General features: G+C 36.4%; 1 protein-coding gene across 10 annotated transcripts in view; it reads left to right on the forward strand.

Moving 5' to 3' along the window:
• Positions 1-16,513, forward strand: part of SORBS2 (sorbin and SH3 domain containing 2) — a 153,738-nt gene that overhangs the window by 119,778 nt on the left and 17,447 nt on the right. For 5 of the 10 annotated variants that reach the window (XM_082759331.1, XM_082759335.1, XM_082759338.1 and 2 more), the window contains 6 exons: positions 4,736-4,788; positions 6,092-6,279; positions 11,827-11,915; positions 13,454-13,500; positions 14,860-14,974; positions 15,077-15,205. In XM_082759331.1, the coding sequence (XP_082615457.1) occupies positions 4,736-4,788; positions 6,092-6,279; positions 11,827-11,915; positions 13,454-13,500; positions 14,860-14,974; positions 15,077-15,205 (621 nt within the window). Of the gene's footprint in view, positions 1-4,735; positions 4,789-6,091; positions 6,280-8,360; positions 9,936-11,823; positions 11,916-13,453; positions 13,501-14,859; positions 14,975-15,076; positions 15,206-16,513 lie in introns of all 10 variants that reach the window. The other 5 variants (XM_082759334.1, XM_082759333.1, XM_082759336.1 and 2 more) reach the window with 2 other exon arrangements.

The following is a 16,513-nucleotide window of genomic DNA, read 5'->3' on the forward strand; positions in this document are numbered from 1 at the left end:
GGCCTTGATGCATGAAAACAGCTAAAACATTGGCTTAACTATAAATATATATGATTTTTTTTTTTTTTTTTTTTAGTAGAAGTGAATCAAAGTAGTAGTAGTAGTTTGGGATGTTTCTAAAATTTGATTGTTTTTGTCAGGAAGCCTTTATCCACACAGGGCAGTCTTGGATGTCCTGGAAGGTGCCTATCTAGCTTTAGAGATTTGGGAGGGTTCATGGGTCAATACATGTCCAAGAGCTGACAGGGCAGCTGTTAGCAGTGATACCTGCTCTTGGAAATAAAAAGCAACCATATCCACTGTTTGCTTTCAACTTTCCCCTCTAAACTGTATCAGTGTGGCTCTCTCTACCTGTGGGTAGACGTTATAAACTCCACACAGCCAATGGATAACAGTGTGCGTCTATGGTAAAAATCAGTATTGTACAACAAAAGTGCCTCCATATGTGTCTTCCATAGAGAAAAAACTTCAAAGATGGCATCAAAGAAGGGGTGAAAAGGCATATTATGTTCATGGTGATAAGAGTATCATAAAGGACAGAAAGGAAAATCTGTGCAGTAGCCCAGCAGTCTATTTTGGCATGGCACACACTTCTTGCTGTCTTAGGCTGATCACTGACACACTATTTATGGCCTGGGGAATGCTGTGGATAAAGAAGTTCTCAATGGTTTGGTTTCAGTTGTGGGTTACATAATGCCTTCCAAAGGAAGCAGTGGGAGCTCTACTGCCCCTGGGATTTACGTCACAGTCTGTGTAGCCCTGGAGCCACTGCACATGGTGCAAGCTGTCACTGCACAGCTGTTTGGCCAGTGTCTGTGACAGAGGATATCAGTCTGGTCTCTAATGGCAGGCGTGGCAGCAGCATAAGAAGGCCTGCAATGACAACTAACTGCAGTGTTCGTACTGCCTCAGGCAAAGGTTCCAGCAGAGACCAGCAGTGAGTGAGCCTGAGGTCCCTCTGTTGATACCGGAGTGCAGCAGTGACTGGTCAGCAAAGATGAGGTTGATAGTGGTGGCCAGGTTTAAAATAAGACTCTGTCATTTTCCAGGGCATGCTTAAAAGGGATTTTGTGGGTAAGCTTTCTGCATGGGAAGCACACAGAACTGATGCCATTGCATCACCCTGTTGTGTAGCAGCATGAGGAGAACTGGGGTTACACGACATATCGGTGTGAGCAGCTCTGTTACTGCTGACTTTTATGGTTTTATTGCAGACAGGCCTCATAACATTAGCTATTTTTCTTAAAATCGTTGAGGTTGGATAGTTGGAGAATTGTCATAAAGCAGTTTTCAGGTTTCAGAGGACCTTAAGAGAAATCTTGAAAATTTCAAGATTTCAAGAAAATGTTGAAAATATGAACTGAATGGTGAAGTCTTAGGAGTAATGACCACTTTCAGAATTTATTTTAAAAACAAATATCATGATATTTTGTTCAGACAGAATAAGTTAACAGTAATGCACTCATCATTAGCCCCATACATATTCCAAATATAAAACATGGAAATTTCCTAAGTGCTAGGAGCAGATTTATTGTCTATTTGAGAATATCTGATGATATATTCTCTCAGCACACCTCCATAACAGAAGAAGCTCCAAAGTATAGGCTTCTAGTTATGCTGCCTGTGGAAAGGTGTTTTAATTCTTCACTCATTTCCTAGAGCAGTTGGTGTGGGTTTGTCTCGCAGTACCCCTTCTCTCTAATATATAGGTCCATAGACTTTATGAGCTCAGTTATAGTACATAAAGTACTTTGGAACCCATTTCTGTTCTTCATGTTTTTAATCCAATCCACTAATTAGTTTTTATTTTAAGGTGTCATACCTAGGCTGTTTATTACCCAAGAGGAATACAATGGCAGATGATTTAAAAAGTATGCAAATCTTGAAATTCATATTTTACTACAAAAATGAAACTTATACGAAATAACTTCATTTATTTGCAGAAAAAGAGGTTGGTTTTAGCAAATTAAGAAAAATAGTATGCTGTGATAAAAGTTGGTTGTATTCCACAGTGTTGTGTACTCTCCCATCATGGAACAGAGCACTAGAGAGAAAGCCACCTGAGAAACGGGTACATCGTTGTATGAGTGAGGCAGACCTTCACTGCTGGAAGCACTTAACACTGGGAAAAGCTCTGTCCTTATCAGTAAGGTTGTCAGTCTTCTCCCAACAGGCCATTGCTACAAAAGACCTGCCCTGCTGAGACAGCCACTCTCCTGAGATGGCTGATGCATACTTTCCCTTGCGAAGTATCCTTGAGAACACGGGTTACATCCCACTGCCTCAGCTTGCTTTTCTTAGCAGCAGCTTAATTCCCAGGTGGTGGGGAAGATCCCTCTTACATGGGCTGCAAATTGCAGCTGGACATTGCTTGATGTCACGTTAAATTGTTGAAATGTTAAAGAATAAACACAATAGGAATTTGTAGCAGATAGATTGCTATATATTGCTACCAGCACTTACTATCGCAATTTTCTCCTTCCTGCTGTAGTGTACACACTCTGGTTTGCATGTGTGTCATCCTCTACTGTAAATGAGACATGGATGAGTAGAGGAAATCACATCTCCCATAATATACTGTGCCTTAAGATTGTATTGGATGTGCCGAACGTGACTGCGTGACAAGTAGCCCTTTTCTTTTAGGCTAGCACTAAAATAATTCTGGAAGCTTTTATTTCCAGCTCTGCTGGAAATCTGTGTTACAACTAGTTCTGCTACAGTGCCCTATAAGTTCGTTCAAGTATAACTGCTCAGGAGACAGCTGGAAGTATAGGAGCCTAGTGTTTCCATTTCCAGTGATCAGGTTTTGCTACAATTTTTTTTTTTTTTTGCAGTGAGCGTATTCTTTTTAGATGACTTATCGGAGGTTTGTAATATCATTTGAGGAGGGATTTTACCTTTGTGTTTATACAGAAAGTGAATTCAGGTCCTAGCTGGAGTCTGTGAACTGAAGAGTAATATAAGTATTTAACAGAGAGAATAATGGTACTAACAAATAGTAAGACAGAAGAAACACTAATCCACAAAGCAAAGAAATTTCTGTTTTAGAAAAAATTAACACTTTGAAACCTTATGCAGAGATCAACATGAGTAAGTTCTAGAGAACTTAGTTTCTCTGGAAAATAGCATTAAAATCTTTGATTTGTTGACATTTTTAACTGTTTGTATCTCAGTTGCCATTCTTACTGAGTCTGAAAGTTTTTTACCTGTTTGTTGTTTTTTTTTGTTTGTTTGTTTGTTCATTTGTTTTAAAGTGATTTAAATGAAAGTACAGTTTAAATTAGTGGGGAAGTGGGAAATGATCATAGCTCAAGTTTTAAGGTAATACTTGATCCATATTGCGTCTGTTTGTGTGGTTCTCCCTGCCTCAAAGTTTAATAAATTTCAGTGTAATCTGGAAATCAAAACTTCAGTTACTGTCCTGATGGGATCATTTGGTACATGACACAGGTCTTAAATAACGGTCTACTGACAAATACCTCTAACTGAACACCCATATTTATGGACATTGTCGTTTTAGCCCTCTCCCTGTATAAGCAGTTTCAACAGTTCCTCTCATACATCATTTAAAGTATTCAGTGTCACATGAAATCTGTTCCCAAATACTCTCAGGTGATTTCTAAAACTATACATAAGTGTCAGTTAACAAATCTGGGAGAAGTCCTATTCATGAACTTGCAATTTATATATATATATGTATATATATGTACACATATGTATATATAAACTACAGGCCATAAGTGCTGTTGTTTACACAGTGCTTCTTTACAAAGAAAAGTCTGTAAAGATTTTCCTACACAGAGAAAAAGTCTAGAAGGCTTCTATAGGGAGAAAAATAGTCCCCACAGGTTAAAAAGATCCCATCCCATCGGGTTACCTCTGAAATGACATCCAAAGAATTGAAATCAAGTTTAACTTTTGGACACTGCTTTGTTCCCAGGAATAAATGCCACAGGGACTATACAGTTTAGTCTAGATTCCTACCTAGTTACCTACTTAATTGTGGTATTACTGAGTTCTGACCACAGTCTTAAAATGTATGAATGATGGATTTAAAATTAGTGGGCATTAATAGCTGTCTTTATATTAAAAATAAAATTATGGAACAGTACTCCATTCCTTTGTACAGGATTTGTGCAGTTGCTACTTCTCTAGCTCCATAGGTAATGATTAATGAGTGGTCTGTGATAAGAAGCGTTCTGACCAGGAGTACAAGGTGGTCAACAATCAGCCATAAAAAACATGGGGCTTTCAGCTGGTTTTAGAAAAAATGTTGTGGCTATAATCAATTGTGGGATTTTGGTGAGTAATTGTGGGGAGAGGGCAAACTCTGCAGACCTCATTTCCACATGCAGAAATAATTTTCAGATTTTCATGTTTTCACAGCAAAATTTCATTTAAGCTGTTGTATATGTATTTCAAAAATGGTACAGAGAAAAATGAATTTAGATCACTAGTTGTGCTTTAAAAGAAAAATATTACTGTAACAGATTATGAAACAAAACATAGTGATGCTTTTACAAGCTGCCTAACTCTCTTCATGAAATATTGAAGTTGAAAATATTGAAAGTTGAAATATTGAAAATTGTTTGCTGGAGCCCACAGGATGTTAATCATCATGCTATGTTTTTATAAGATGTCACAGAGCAACAAACATAATAAACATCATAAGCAGGAATTGTCACCCTTTTTTCAAATACAGACATATAACAGATTCCTATATTTGTTTTCACAGACTTCCTTGTATCATCACTCTTCAACAGACAGAGGCCTGGACAGGCCCTCTAGGTAAGATATTTCTTTTTATGTGATTTCAGTTGTCACAGACTATACAGCCTGGGGTTTTCTTTGTGACCTGAAGCCAGATATTGAAGAGTCAGATTTTAGCATTCAGCTTGTGGGCTCCTAACATGGAGAGGATGTTCGTATTTTGATACTGAAATGCAAATATTACTTTTGGTTTTCAAGAACTTACTCTTTGCATTCAGTATAAACCATCGTATATTTGGGGTCTTTCCAGTGACATCCCTGAGCTCTCTTCAGTCAAGCTTCTACTGAACTTCAACAACCTATCATTTAACCTTACTGCCTGCAGCACTTCCAGTGCTGTTCCCCTAAGCACACTACCTCAGCTGTTCTCGGTCTCTTCGTATCATCTTTACGCTGAATTGCTACTCTAGTACAGCAGGCAGCTCACCGTTCAAATTCTGATCTATAGCTGCATTTTACTTTTTACCATGCCCTCTTACACTGCTATTACCTACTCATAAAAGCAACTCCTATAGTAACTTATTGAGCATCCCGGACAACTAGACTGTTTAAATCCCAGTTTGGTTTAAATCCCAGTTTGGTACAGGTATCTCAATAGCCAGATCTTCTTCTAACCTGTCACAAGGGTTTCCTTTAGTGACTGTGATCTTAATTTACATTGTGACTACCCTTTCCTGCCTACATCATACCTCACACCAGCTATGTTGCCAGCAAAAGACAAGATTCTCCACACTGCCTAGGTAAAGCCAGTGCTGAGTGATGGGCTTCTCCTAGCAGGTTAAAGTATCAGGAGGATGGGAGAGTGCCAGCCCATGGTAAACTAGGAAAAGGCAAATAAAAAAAATAATAAAAAAAATAAAATAATAAAAAAAAAAAAGCTTTTCAATCAATAAATGGCCTTTAATGTAAAAACATAATTTCATTTAATTTTTAAATAAAATGTTATTGCCACCTTATTAAGACAAATATGGAAACACTTTGAAAAACATTTCATTTATTGCTGATATTTTTACAGTCTTTCAAAAAAAAAAACACCTCTAAAAATCTTGGTATGTTTATTTCAAAGCCTTCACTATGAAAACAATACAACAATTTTCTACAAAACTTTAAAACAATCAGGTGAAGAAGAAATTCAGCTTTTCTCTGTGAAGCATGCTGCAAGAGATCTGAGACCAGTGCTTCTCCCCTATATATGTTTCTGATGTATTTCTGCTGATATTGTTTAATATAAAAACAAATAATGTAATTACAAGCTTGCCTTTTAACTTCTGAATTGTGATCTCAGAGATTAGACTGCTACTAATACTGCTTATTTCTGTAGTTCTGCAAGTACTGCAAGTGACTACAGGAAAAGAAGGAAGTCAGAACCTGCTGTAAGTCATCAGAGGGCGCACAGTGACCAGAACGCAAACAGGCCTAATGTGGGCCGTACAGATATGCAAGGCCCATATACCACCCTTAGAAAGCCTTTAACTAGCTCCTCTCCTTCTTCTCCGTCGAGAGCAAAAGGTAAGAGGAGAACGTATTCATTAAGAGAAAACTACTGATGATGTGTTGTGCAATACCTTAGTATTAAATGTACCTGTCCACTGTTGCTGGGTGCACTTTGCTGGAAGATTTACTGTAGGAAGCAATGGCTTTGCGCCTTTCATCAAAGTCTAACTTGTTTATTCTTATACGTGTCATTCTAAGCTGATCAAAAGATGGATTTGTAACAAGGGTTTTCTAGTTTCAACTGTGCCCATTCTAGGAAAATTGATTAAAAACAGAATATGATTTGTGCCATAATATGTAAATCCATAAAATTTTATGAACTACACTATTCTCTTATTAGATTAATGAAATTTTAAAACTATTTCAGTATAGAGAGAAAGTAAATCAAGACAAATAGTATTTAAGAATAAAGATGTGCTGCCATAATACTAGAACTTCCAAATCTATAGCAGATGTATTGGACGTTGTCAGTTATCAGGACCTAATTTAATCAAGCAAGTATCCATAATCTGATTTTTAATTTCATAAATTCTTGAAGTATTTAGTACAGAATATACAATCTAATTAGTTTCTTTTTTTTTTTTAAATAACTTGTAATTCCATTGCTGTTCTCCATGTCTCTCCAGAAAAGATACTTGAATTATAGGGTTTGATTTGATTGGGGTTTTGTTTGTTTGGTTTGAGGTTTTAGGTGTTTCCTGCAGCAAGACAAAAGCTTTCCAGTAAAATATATGCTGAAACTAATATATAGAATAATATCTATTACAAGACCTGTCCTTCTCTTCCAGTTATTATTAGTCATTTATTTGCTGTACTTTCTTAGCTATATTTTCCAGTCAGCCGTAGCTGTATTAGGGAATGCATAAACCTTCGTAAAAGATAATTACTACTGAAAAGAACATAGCATTTAGGCTGCAACAGACAAATTTATACGAACAGTGAGGAATAATGAGTGAAGTGATAGAAAAGCAACTGTATTTTAAACCCAGTGTTATGGTAGAAATTTTAAAAGTGGGTAAACTCATCCATTTGGTGTACCAGGCCAGGCAGTGTAAAGGTGGCAAACCCCACTTACCTGCATTTACCTTTTACTACACCACTAATAAGGAGCACTCACCATGACTTAAACACTTCCAGTGTATGAGAAATACTTCCCCTAAGAACATCTACCACAGCTACTTAGTTTTTGGAAGGTGACCAAAACATGTCACTCCATTCTCTCACAACATTATGAAACTGAGCAGAATGTTGATTTTTCTTGGAATTAACCATTTTGTTAAAGAAGCAGCACATTATAAGGGGTTTGATCAGCATGGATTTTGAACTTACAGATTCATACTGTTCTTACAGAAAGCAGACTGAATTGCTTGAAGCATGTCCTGAAGGTGAATACTGCCACTTGACACCACTGAGAAAATTCAGCTCAAATATACCTTGGACCAGGGTTCCAAGTTTTACTCATAGTGACTCCTAATTCTGAGCAGCTTTCAGAACACACAGATGTCAAAGTATTTGAAATATATTTGAGAACATATAAGGGAATAACTCCCTAATGCTCATCATTCTATTTGATGTAAACTTCTTATCAAGGAAAGTTGTATTAATTTAATTTTGTCCATTTCTGACATTTCCTGCAGTTAGTATATACCCGTATGTCTTAGTTAAATTCCATGGAATAGAATTCTGTTCAAATACAATAAATAATGGTCTTTGCTCCAGAGATGCAAAACTTCAGTCTCCCTCCAAATTCAGTTTATCTCAGTTAAGGTGATAAGGTCTAGATTTGTTGATTGGCTTCATCTTTAAATCCTTTTCAGCTTTTATTAGTTGATTGTTTTTTGACCTGCTTCAAAATCAGTGTTGATGCTTGGTTTCTTACCTTGTTTTGTTTTGTTATTGTTTGGGGGTGGGCTTAATTATTAGCTCTGCTGACCTAATTTGTAGTAACCTATGTACTGACCTAAGCTAATAGCATAGATGCGTTAATTGCTGTCTCTTTTCTAGTCTGTCTAAAACTGATACTAATTTCAACTTTCTGAATCTTTTAATTTCTGGCAATGTCTCTCTTTTACCATGCTGCTCTATGGATTACAAAGGTGGGGATATTAGCAAAGTTTATCCATCCCTCCTCAGTTATTCAGTGCACAACCACAACACCTCAAATGAATTAGATTACTGTAGCACTTACAGACAACATTTAGCTGTTCCAAATGATTCGAGAAGGGCAATCAGCTATAAGAATGGCTGGCAAATGACTCGTCAAAATGCAGAAGTGTGGAGCAGCACAGAAGAAAATACTTCTCCAAAGAGAAAATCTCGTAGCTGCGATGATCTTTTAACAGATGATCGCGATAGCTTTCCTGATGCGCAGGCCAAGTCCGAAAGCATGGGCTCTCTTTTATGTGAGGAGGACTCCAAAGATGTTTGCTCAATGAACTGGGTCTCCCCATATGTTCCCGAGGGCCGTGGTGGTGGTAGGGCAAGAGTTCGTCACAGATCTGCACACGATGCTCCAGGTTTCCTAAAAATGTACAAAAAGATGCACCGCATCAATCGCAAGGACTTAATGAATTCTGAGGTGATTTGTTCTGTGAAGTCCAGAATATTGCAGTACGAAAAAGAACAGCATAAAGGTATTCTTCAAGGCTGGAGAGAGTCTTCTACTGAAGAGGTGCCCAGAGACATGGTGCCAACCAGAATATCAGAGTTTGAAAAACTAATTCAGAAGTCAAAATCTATGCCAAATCTAGGTGATGAAATGTTGTCAAGCATTACGCTACAGCCTCCTAAAAATGGTTTATGTACAAAGCGGCGATTTTCTATTGAGTCTCTTCTGGAGGAAGAAAATCAAGGCAGACATCCCTCTCAGGTACAACGGAGCTACAAGTCTAAAACCCTGGTGCCAATTCATATTGAAGTGACCAGCGATGAGCCACAACGGTCACATATGGACTTTTCAGACAGCGATCAAGATGGAGTGGTTTCTGACCTCAGTGACTTTATCCAGATAGAAGGTTCCTCCTTTTGTAGTGAAAGTGACTTTGATCACTTCTCATTCACATCGTCTGAAAGCTTTTATGGATCAGGCCATCACCACCACCACCACCACCACCACCACCGGCATCTCATCAGCTCCTGCAAAGGCAGATGCCCAGCATCCTACACCCGCTTTACCACTATGCTGAAACATGAAAGGGCTAAACAAGAAACCACAGAGGATCCAAGGAGACAGGAAGCAGAATCTGGTCTCTCCAAGATAGCATTCCTAGTCAGTCCAGTGCCTTTCCGGAGGAAAAAAAGTGCAGCCCCTAAAAAACAAACTGAAAAGAAAAAATGCAAATCATCTGTATTTGAAGCACTAGATTCTGCACTTAAAGACATCTGTGACCAAATTAAAGCTGAAAAAAGGAGGGGAAGCTTGCCTGACAATAGTATATTACACAGACTTATTACTGAGCTGCTTCCAGACATTCCAGAAAGGAATTCATCTCTGACAGCTCTGAAAAAGCGTCCCATGCACCAGCCTTTTCATCCACTGCCTCAAGATGGTGCTGCTCATTGCCCACTGTACCAGAACGATTGTGGAAGATTACCTCTTAGTGCCTCTTTTCAAGACATGGACACAGCTAACAACAACCTCCAAGACAATGATAGTGCACTGTGTTTCCAAGGTGGATTAACTTTCTTCCTCTATCCTTATGATTTACTCCCTGTATTTCCTACCTTTTCTCATTCTGTTTTTATTCGTGTATTCTATAAGCGTTCATCCTACAAAATTCTTAATTAAGGAAGGTTGTCATCCGTACCTATGTGATGAAGATAGAAATTTGTCTATTCACAAAATGCAGTAATTTGGACAACTGGATTAGCATTGTATTTCAAGTACTAGATTATTACTGCTATAAAACACCACTTGGTGTTACTAACTTAAGCAAGATTGGGTTTTTTGTTTGTTTGTTTTTCCACAGAAAAAGTGAAAAAAAAGAAAGTGAGTAGATGCATCATAAGATGTTTGTGAAACAGAAAAACAATATGCCTTTATTATTTAAAAAAAAAAAAAATCTGCATCAAAAACATGTTGTACAGTATAATTCTTTTATGTGTAAGTGGTAAAAATGCTGTTAATTCCACAAGTACCATAGAATGTTGATTCTGCTTTTTCTTGAAAATGCACTGATTCCTATGCTTCGTACTACTTTTTGTGAATAGACCCAAAGGTTATTTTAGGAAGTTTCCATTTCCACTGTTCAAACAATACTATTTCCAATTTCTGTGGCAGCAAAACTAGTTCTTCTCATAGAACGTTAATGTATCTGGGAAGTTTTGAGAAGTACCTTATCATCTTAGAAGGGAAATTCTCAATAATCAAATCTCAAATGAAACTTCAGACTATAACTTTTTTTAAAAGTCTGTCTTTCACTGACCTGCTTTTAAGCTACTTTAAGTTGTTCATTGCTCTGCTTCTCTTCTTAAAAAATTCCTTGAGCTTAAAATGTTTTTAAACATTTATAGATACAATTGCTGGTGATGACATGCTTGCAACCAAAATATTAGTAATACGGTTACCTAATTTTTGCCCCCACTGTATTTAGCCATAGCCTAAAGCCTTTGTGGCTTAGCCAACAGATCATGGGAGACCATTTAGATCTCTATTCCAGAGGACTGCAGCATAATTTATTAGATACTCTCAATTCTTGTTTTACACTTGTACTGACTTAGAAATGTGTAGCCTTGGTAAAAATAGATCATGTGAATTAAGTCAAAGGCAGGCAAGTATCAGTCAGACACCTCCTCCAGCAGGCATTAGGAGACTATAATAGCTAGTAAATCTAAGAGGCCAAGAAGCAGTTCAGTTCATCCTCTGGTCTGAAATAATTCCATTTTATTTTCATTCACATTAGCAACTTGCAGAGCTATAAAGAGTACAAGATTTTTATTTTACTTTTTATTAAAATTTGAAAAGATGTATTTACCATTTTATAACATGCCATCCTGTAATAAGCATTGGCAAACTGTGCTTTGCAGAAAATCTGCCACATAGATTGGTAAGTAATGATCACTTAAAATAGAGTTGTTTTTACAAAATAACTAACAAGTTGGCTTGACAAGGCCTAAACAGTGCCCCTGGTAAAGTAGAAATGCATCTTAGATCACTTAGTGAGGAAAATTTGTTTTCATCTCTTATCTCATTGAAGCATGCTTTAGTCACATTTTGTGCATGTAATTACGTGTTTATATTGTTGGCATTCAGAGAAAGCTTTTCACAACTGCTGTCATGTCTTCCATTTGGTCCAGTAGGAGTGTATCCTTTCATACAGTAAGGCTTAATTTTGTTCTTCCAATCATCTGTAATACATTCTTCTGCTGTGGATCAGAGGAAAGCCTTTGCTTCGGAGTCAGTATTTTTGTTTCTTTAAAGGTCCACTTAAACCATCACATTCCTTCTATTAAGGGTGAAATAATAGATTGGGTATGTCTTCATCGCCTTAAATTAAACCAAGCAGCACTGTGGTTTTGTTTATTTTACCGTAGTGTCACATAATGATGTTCTGTTTTCAGTAGACCAGGAATCTCCTGGAAACTATTCTTCTGCTTTCACTGATGTGGGACGATGTACTCCAAGGGAAAGAAGAGGAACTACAGACAAAGAGGTAGCAAAACATTAATAAATAATGTAGAAATGTCAATACAGAAAATCAGTAACATTTCTGAGACAAAATTTGCGTTGGTTATGATATTGTAATGATACAGACCAAAGGAACAGTTTCTCAACATCATATTACAGATAGGACAGCATCCAACTTTTCATTAAGGAGATGGGTACTTAGAGTAAAAGAATACCAAACTTTAAGATAAACTGCATCTTCTACTTATGTTTAAATGAATGTGGACATCAGTTTACTAGTCATTGGTAAGCTCTGTCAAAGTCATTGGTATGATCGGGAAAGGTTCTTTAGAAAATTGGTTACACAAGAAAGTATCTCAATAATTTCAAGACTGGCACATAGAACATCTGTATTTCACCCTTATTTTTGTTTAAAAACAAACAAACAAAAAAAAAAAAAAACACTGCTGTTGGTATATTATGCAAAACCACTTATTATAAGAGTGATCCCTAATTTCTATAACAGTTTTGGTGATTGTATACTGATTGCTTATATTAATGCTTTGGAAAATGAAATTGAAGCTGGTATACATCTAAAGAAAGTAAGACAATCTAAAGAAAGTAAGACAAGGTATTACTTAAAAGCATACGCTTAAATGAAGTATATTATTCAGTTTCTTAAGAGTATTTCAAATTCTAGAACTTGAAACATTCTCCAAGCAGGCTTCAGGGATTTTATTCAATCACAAAGGAAGTACAGATTGTTAACATTTTCCATTGATTTTTATACAAATAAATATTGCGCAAAATAACGGCAACTTGAGAGTGCTGAATCTTAACTGCAATATTGCTGCAATTCAGAGTCTGATTTCAAAGATGACTTCTTGTTACATAATAATGGTTAAAAGTTTGGGGAGTGTTTTATGTGTTCCTTTTAAAGAATTCTAGGTTTTAATATGCAAATATGTAAAGTACTTGCACTACAAGCTTTCCTTAAGATTGCTGTGATTTAAAAAGATGAAAGACTGACCTCTATTTTTCAGTTGAATTTGTACATTTTGTATTTAATCAGCTCCACTGTTCTTTTAATATTGTTCTCTTCATTCTTTGCTTAGTAGTTATAGCACCAGCAGCAAAAGTGAGAAAAAAAAGCGCAATTATGAAAGAGTAAAACAGGATAGGACTTAGCTACACTTGATGAAAAGGATATCACCTCTCATCTGAAAGACTGTTTTTAACAGCAGAGAACAATAAAGTGCTTTAAACTTAGGCTATCATATTTGAAGCAGATTTGTAATGGAGAACTGTATTAGTATCAAAAAATGGGATTTGACAGGATCCCTTTAATAACTTTTTTTTTTATTATTATTATTAAAGTAAAGACAGTGCTCTGTGTAGGTGCTAGTTCTCTTTTTAAAACACTGTCCCAAACACCTAATTGTCTCAGAAAAGGAAGCTGTATATTTAATTGCCTATGCTTTTTGGTTGGTTGGTTGGTGGATCTTGGCCACCTTTTTAAAGGTTAAAAAGTTTACCTTACAGGAGTACTACCTGAATGTATTAATCATTTTGCCTGCTTTTCAGAAACTGCCAGCTAGAGCTGTATATGACTTTAAAGCTCAGACTTCTAAGTAAGTACTAGACTTTTGTTCGTTTAAGTATTCATAAGTCAAGAAAAGTCCCTCTAGCACTTGATGCAGCTAACTGCTCTCATAGCCAGTTTCAACAGCAAAACACCACGGAAGCAGAAGACCCTGCTTTCTGTCACAGTAGCCTCTGCATTAGCAAGCTGGGTGAGAAGTTATTTTGAAATTAAAATGTCTTTTAATTATTATATTTTTTCCATTGTATTTGCTTGAATACAAATACAATGTATTTGTACAATCTACAATGTACTTGTACTTTGTACAAATACTTTCTATAGCCTGAGTCCTGAGGGTCGCCCACTGAATGCTCTTTGCTGTGAATCATACTTAGGCAACACCAGGATACCAGACTAAAAGTGCTGTTGTAGATAGAGTACTCTTATCAAAATTCTGTATAGTGCTCAGCATCTTCCAATATGTCTGTCTTAACATACCCAGTCTTGCTGCAGGATGTGAAATGTCCCCTACCAAAACAAACTACAGTGATCTGTAAGAAAAACAAAATCAGGGAATGCTGTTCTAGGGTATGAGAGAGTCAGAGGAGAGTGAATGTATGCCATTAGTGCTGTTGCTTTGATGATTCAGGCTGTATAAAAAACCTTTTGATATGGTACAACATTATCACTAGAATTGCAATAGCTGTAAAACTACAATTTGAATTATCAGAACAGCAGGTAAACTCTTTGGAGAAAAGAAGAAAAAAAAAAAGTACAACAAATAATACCCAGTTCAGGATCTGAAAATGTTCATAATGATTTGAATGCTTTCCTTTTTCAGTATCCAACATTAAGCAAATCACACACCCCGAGTACCTGAAATGGCAAGAACATAATCCTATGTTCATGCTACTGAAGAGTTTGCTCATAAAAGAAATCTCTGTGGAACAGCAGCACTCCAAGCTATGCTGCTGCAAAAAGGCAGTAATAGACAATGGAGACAGGATATATTCAGTAGCTTACCCTACTGATTCATAAAGAACAAGAATGTCTCAGATACCTGTCATAGAAGCAGCATCTAAACGGGGGATACAAGCGACATCACATTTGCCTGCAGACTGTATCCTAACTACTCTGCTAATAACTAATAATACTTCCTTGTATTCACAGTATAAGTTAGGCCCATATAACTTACAGATAGTACCTGGTGATGATTCATAAATGTGAATCATTTCATTTTATAGGGTATAATCAACGGGTAAGTGTACCACAACTATGACTTTTTTTTTCTCCAAATGTTTATCTGCTACATTCTGTTTCAGTACTGAACTGTAAAGACTGCAGAAGCTATGCAGGTAGCAGAGTTCAAATGTAAAGCTGTAAACATCTTTAAATGAATCTGTTACAGAGAGCTGTCTTTTAAGAAAGGAGATACTGTCTATATCCTCAGGAAAATTGATCAAAACTGGTATGAGGGTGAACACCATGGAAGAGTTGGAATATTCCCAATTTCTTATGTTGAGGTTTGTTCTTTGTTTTAATTCCTTGAATTATTTTGGATAATAGGTCCACAAACTACATGCAAATGATTAAAATGTTTGGTTCTTTTTTTTTTTTTTTCCTAGAAACTTTCTCCCCCAGAAAAAGCACAGCCTGCCAGGCCACCTCCCCCAGCACAAATTGGAGAGATTGGAGAAGCTATTGCCAAATATAATTTCAGTGCAGACACAAATGTGGAGTTATCACTTAGAAAGGTACAGTTGAGATCTATCTTTATCGAAATATCATTATGGTATCTACTGCTACACAGAATTAATGTATATGTAATTACAGTGTTTTCATGATAAATTTTTCTATGCACAAAGTGATATAATAGTACAAAGCTACTGACATATGCTCATTGGCTTGCATTCTTTCACAGCTACCTGCAAATAGTTTAAATATTTTGTGTCTGTAAAATATAATGTGGTAGATTAGTATATGCCAACATCTAACTGGTCACCCCATTTTCTAGTTTTTATTTCAATTATCCATTCACTGTTTTAAATATTTATTTGTCACTGTCATAACTACAATGGTAAGGTTTTTCATGCAGAAGAAATCTAAAATACAGAAAACACCAAAATTTAGGGAAAAAAGGCTCAAATTTTTGTGCGTGTACCAGTTCTTGAAAATATTTCATATTAATAATAGTCTGTTTTTTGCCTATACATATTTTGCCTCTGCATACTTCACCTATGCACATCCTGGTGGCTCTCTTTTATTGTACATTAGCAAAACAAGTGTTTAATTTCTGGGGTTTGTCAGACACTGAGATGATTACTGCAGAAGTGAACTTTATTATTGGCGGTATAAAATCCACAAATAACTCCGCAAATAACTACAGAAGCAAAATTACAGAAACCCTAAAACAAAAAACTAACGTGGAAGGATTTGTTACAAAAATGCATGTGGTAAAAAGTATATCACATAAAATGAAAGAGGGAGTTCATGAAGTTTCTCTGCAGAGAAGAGTTGAAATGAGAAATACCAGCTTTCTATTCAAATTCCCAGGCTCTCCAAAACCAGTAGGTGAGCCACTGCCCATCTGTCTTTTTGCACAGATACCTGCTAGTCAAGCACATTTTCTGGGAAAAGCACTTCTCTCATCTTTCCCACAAAATCATTTTGAACTTTTTACTTTCATGTATTACAATTTTACTTGATAACAAAGCACTTGCATGGATTTCATTATTTAACATTTTTACTTTTAGAGAAAAATGGGTGTTTAAATTAATTTAGTCATTACTGCATTAGTTACTGTTAGGATATTAGCTAGCAGTTTTGGCCAACCATTTAAACAGGTTATGCTCTGAAGAAGAAAAATTTAAACGTTAATCTCTCAACCAAGAGTAGGAGACTACGTGAGATTCCCTTTGGAGTATTTGCAGTCCATGACCAGCCTCCTTTTGCTGGAGTGGTAGTGGCATATATGACTATTACAAATGGCAAAAGAAATGTGAGAATGGAGAAGGTTTTAAAGACTGATGGGAAACATCACTGCAGGGAAAATAATACTACCT

The sequence above is a fragment of the Aythya marila genome (genome assembly GCF_965140915.1).
Source record: "Aythya marila genome assembly, chromosome: 4".
Lineage (NCBI taxonomy): Eukaryota > Metazoa > Chordata > Aves > Anseriformes > Anatidae > Aythya > Aythya marila.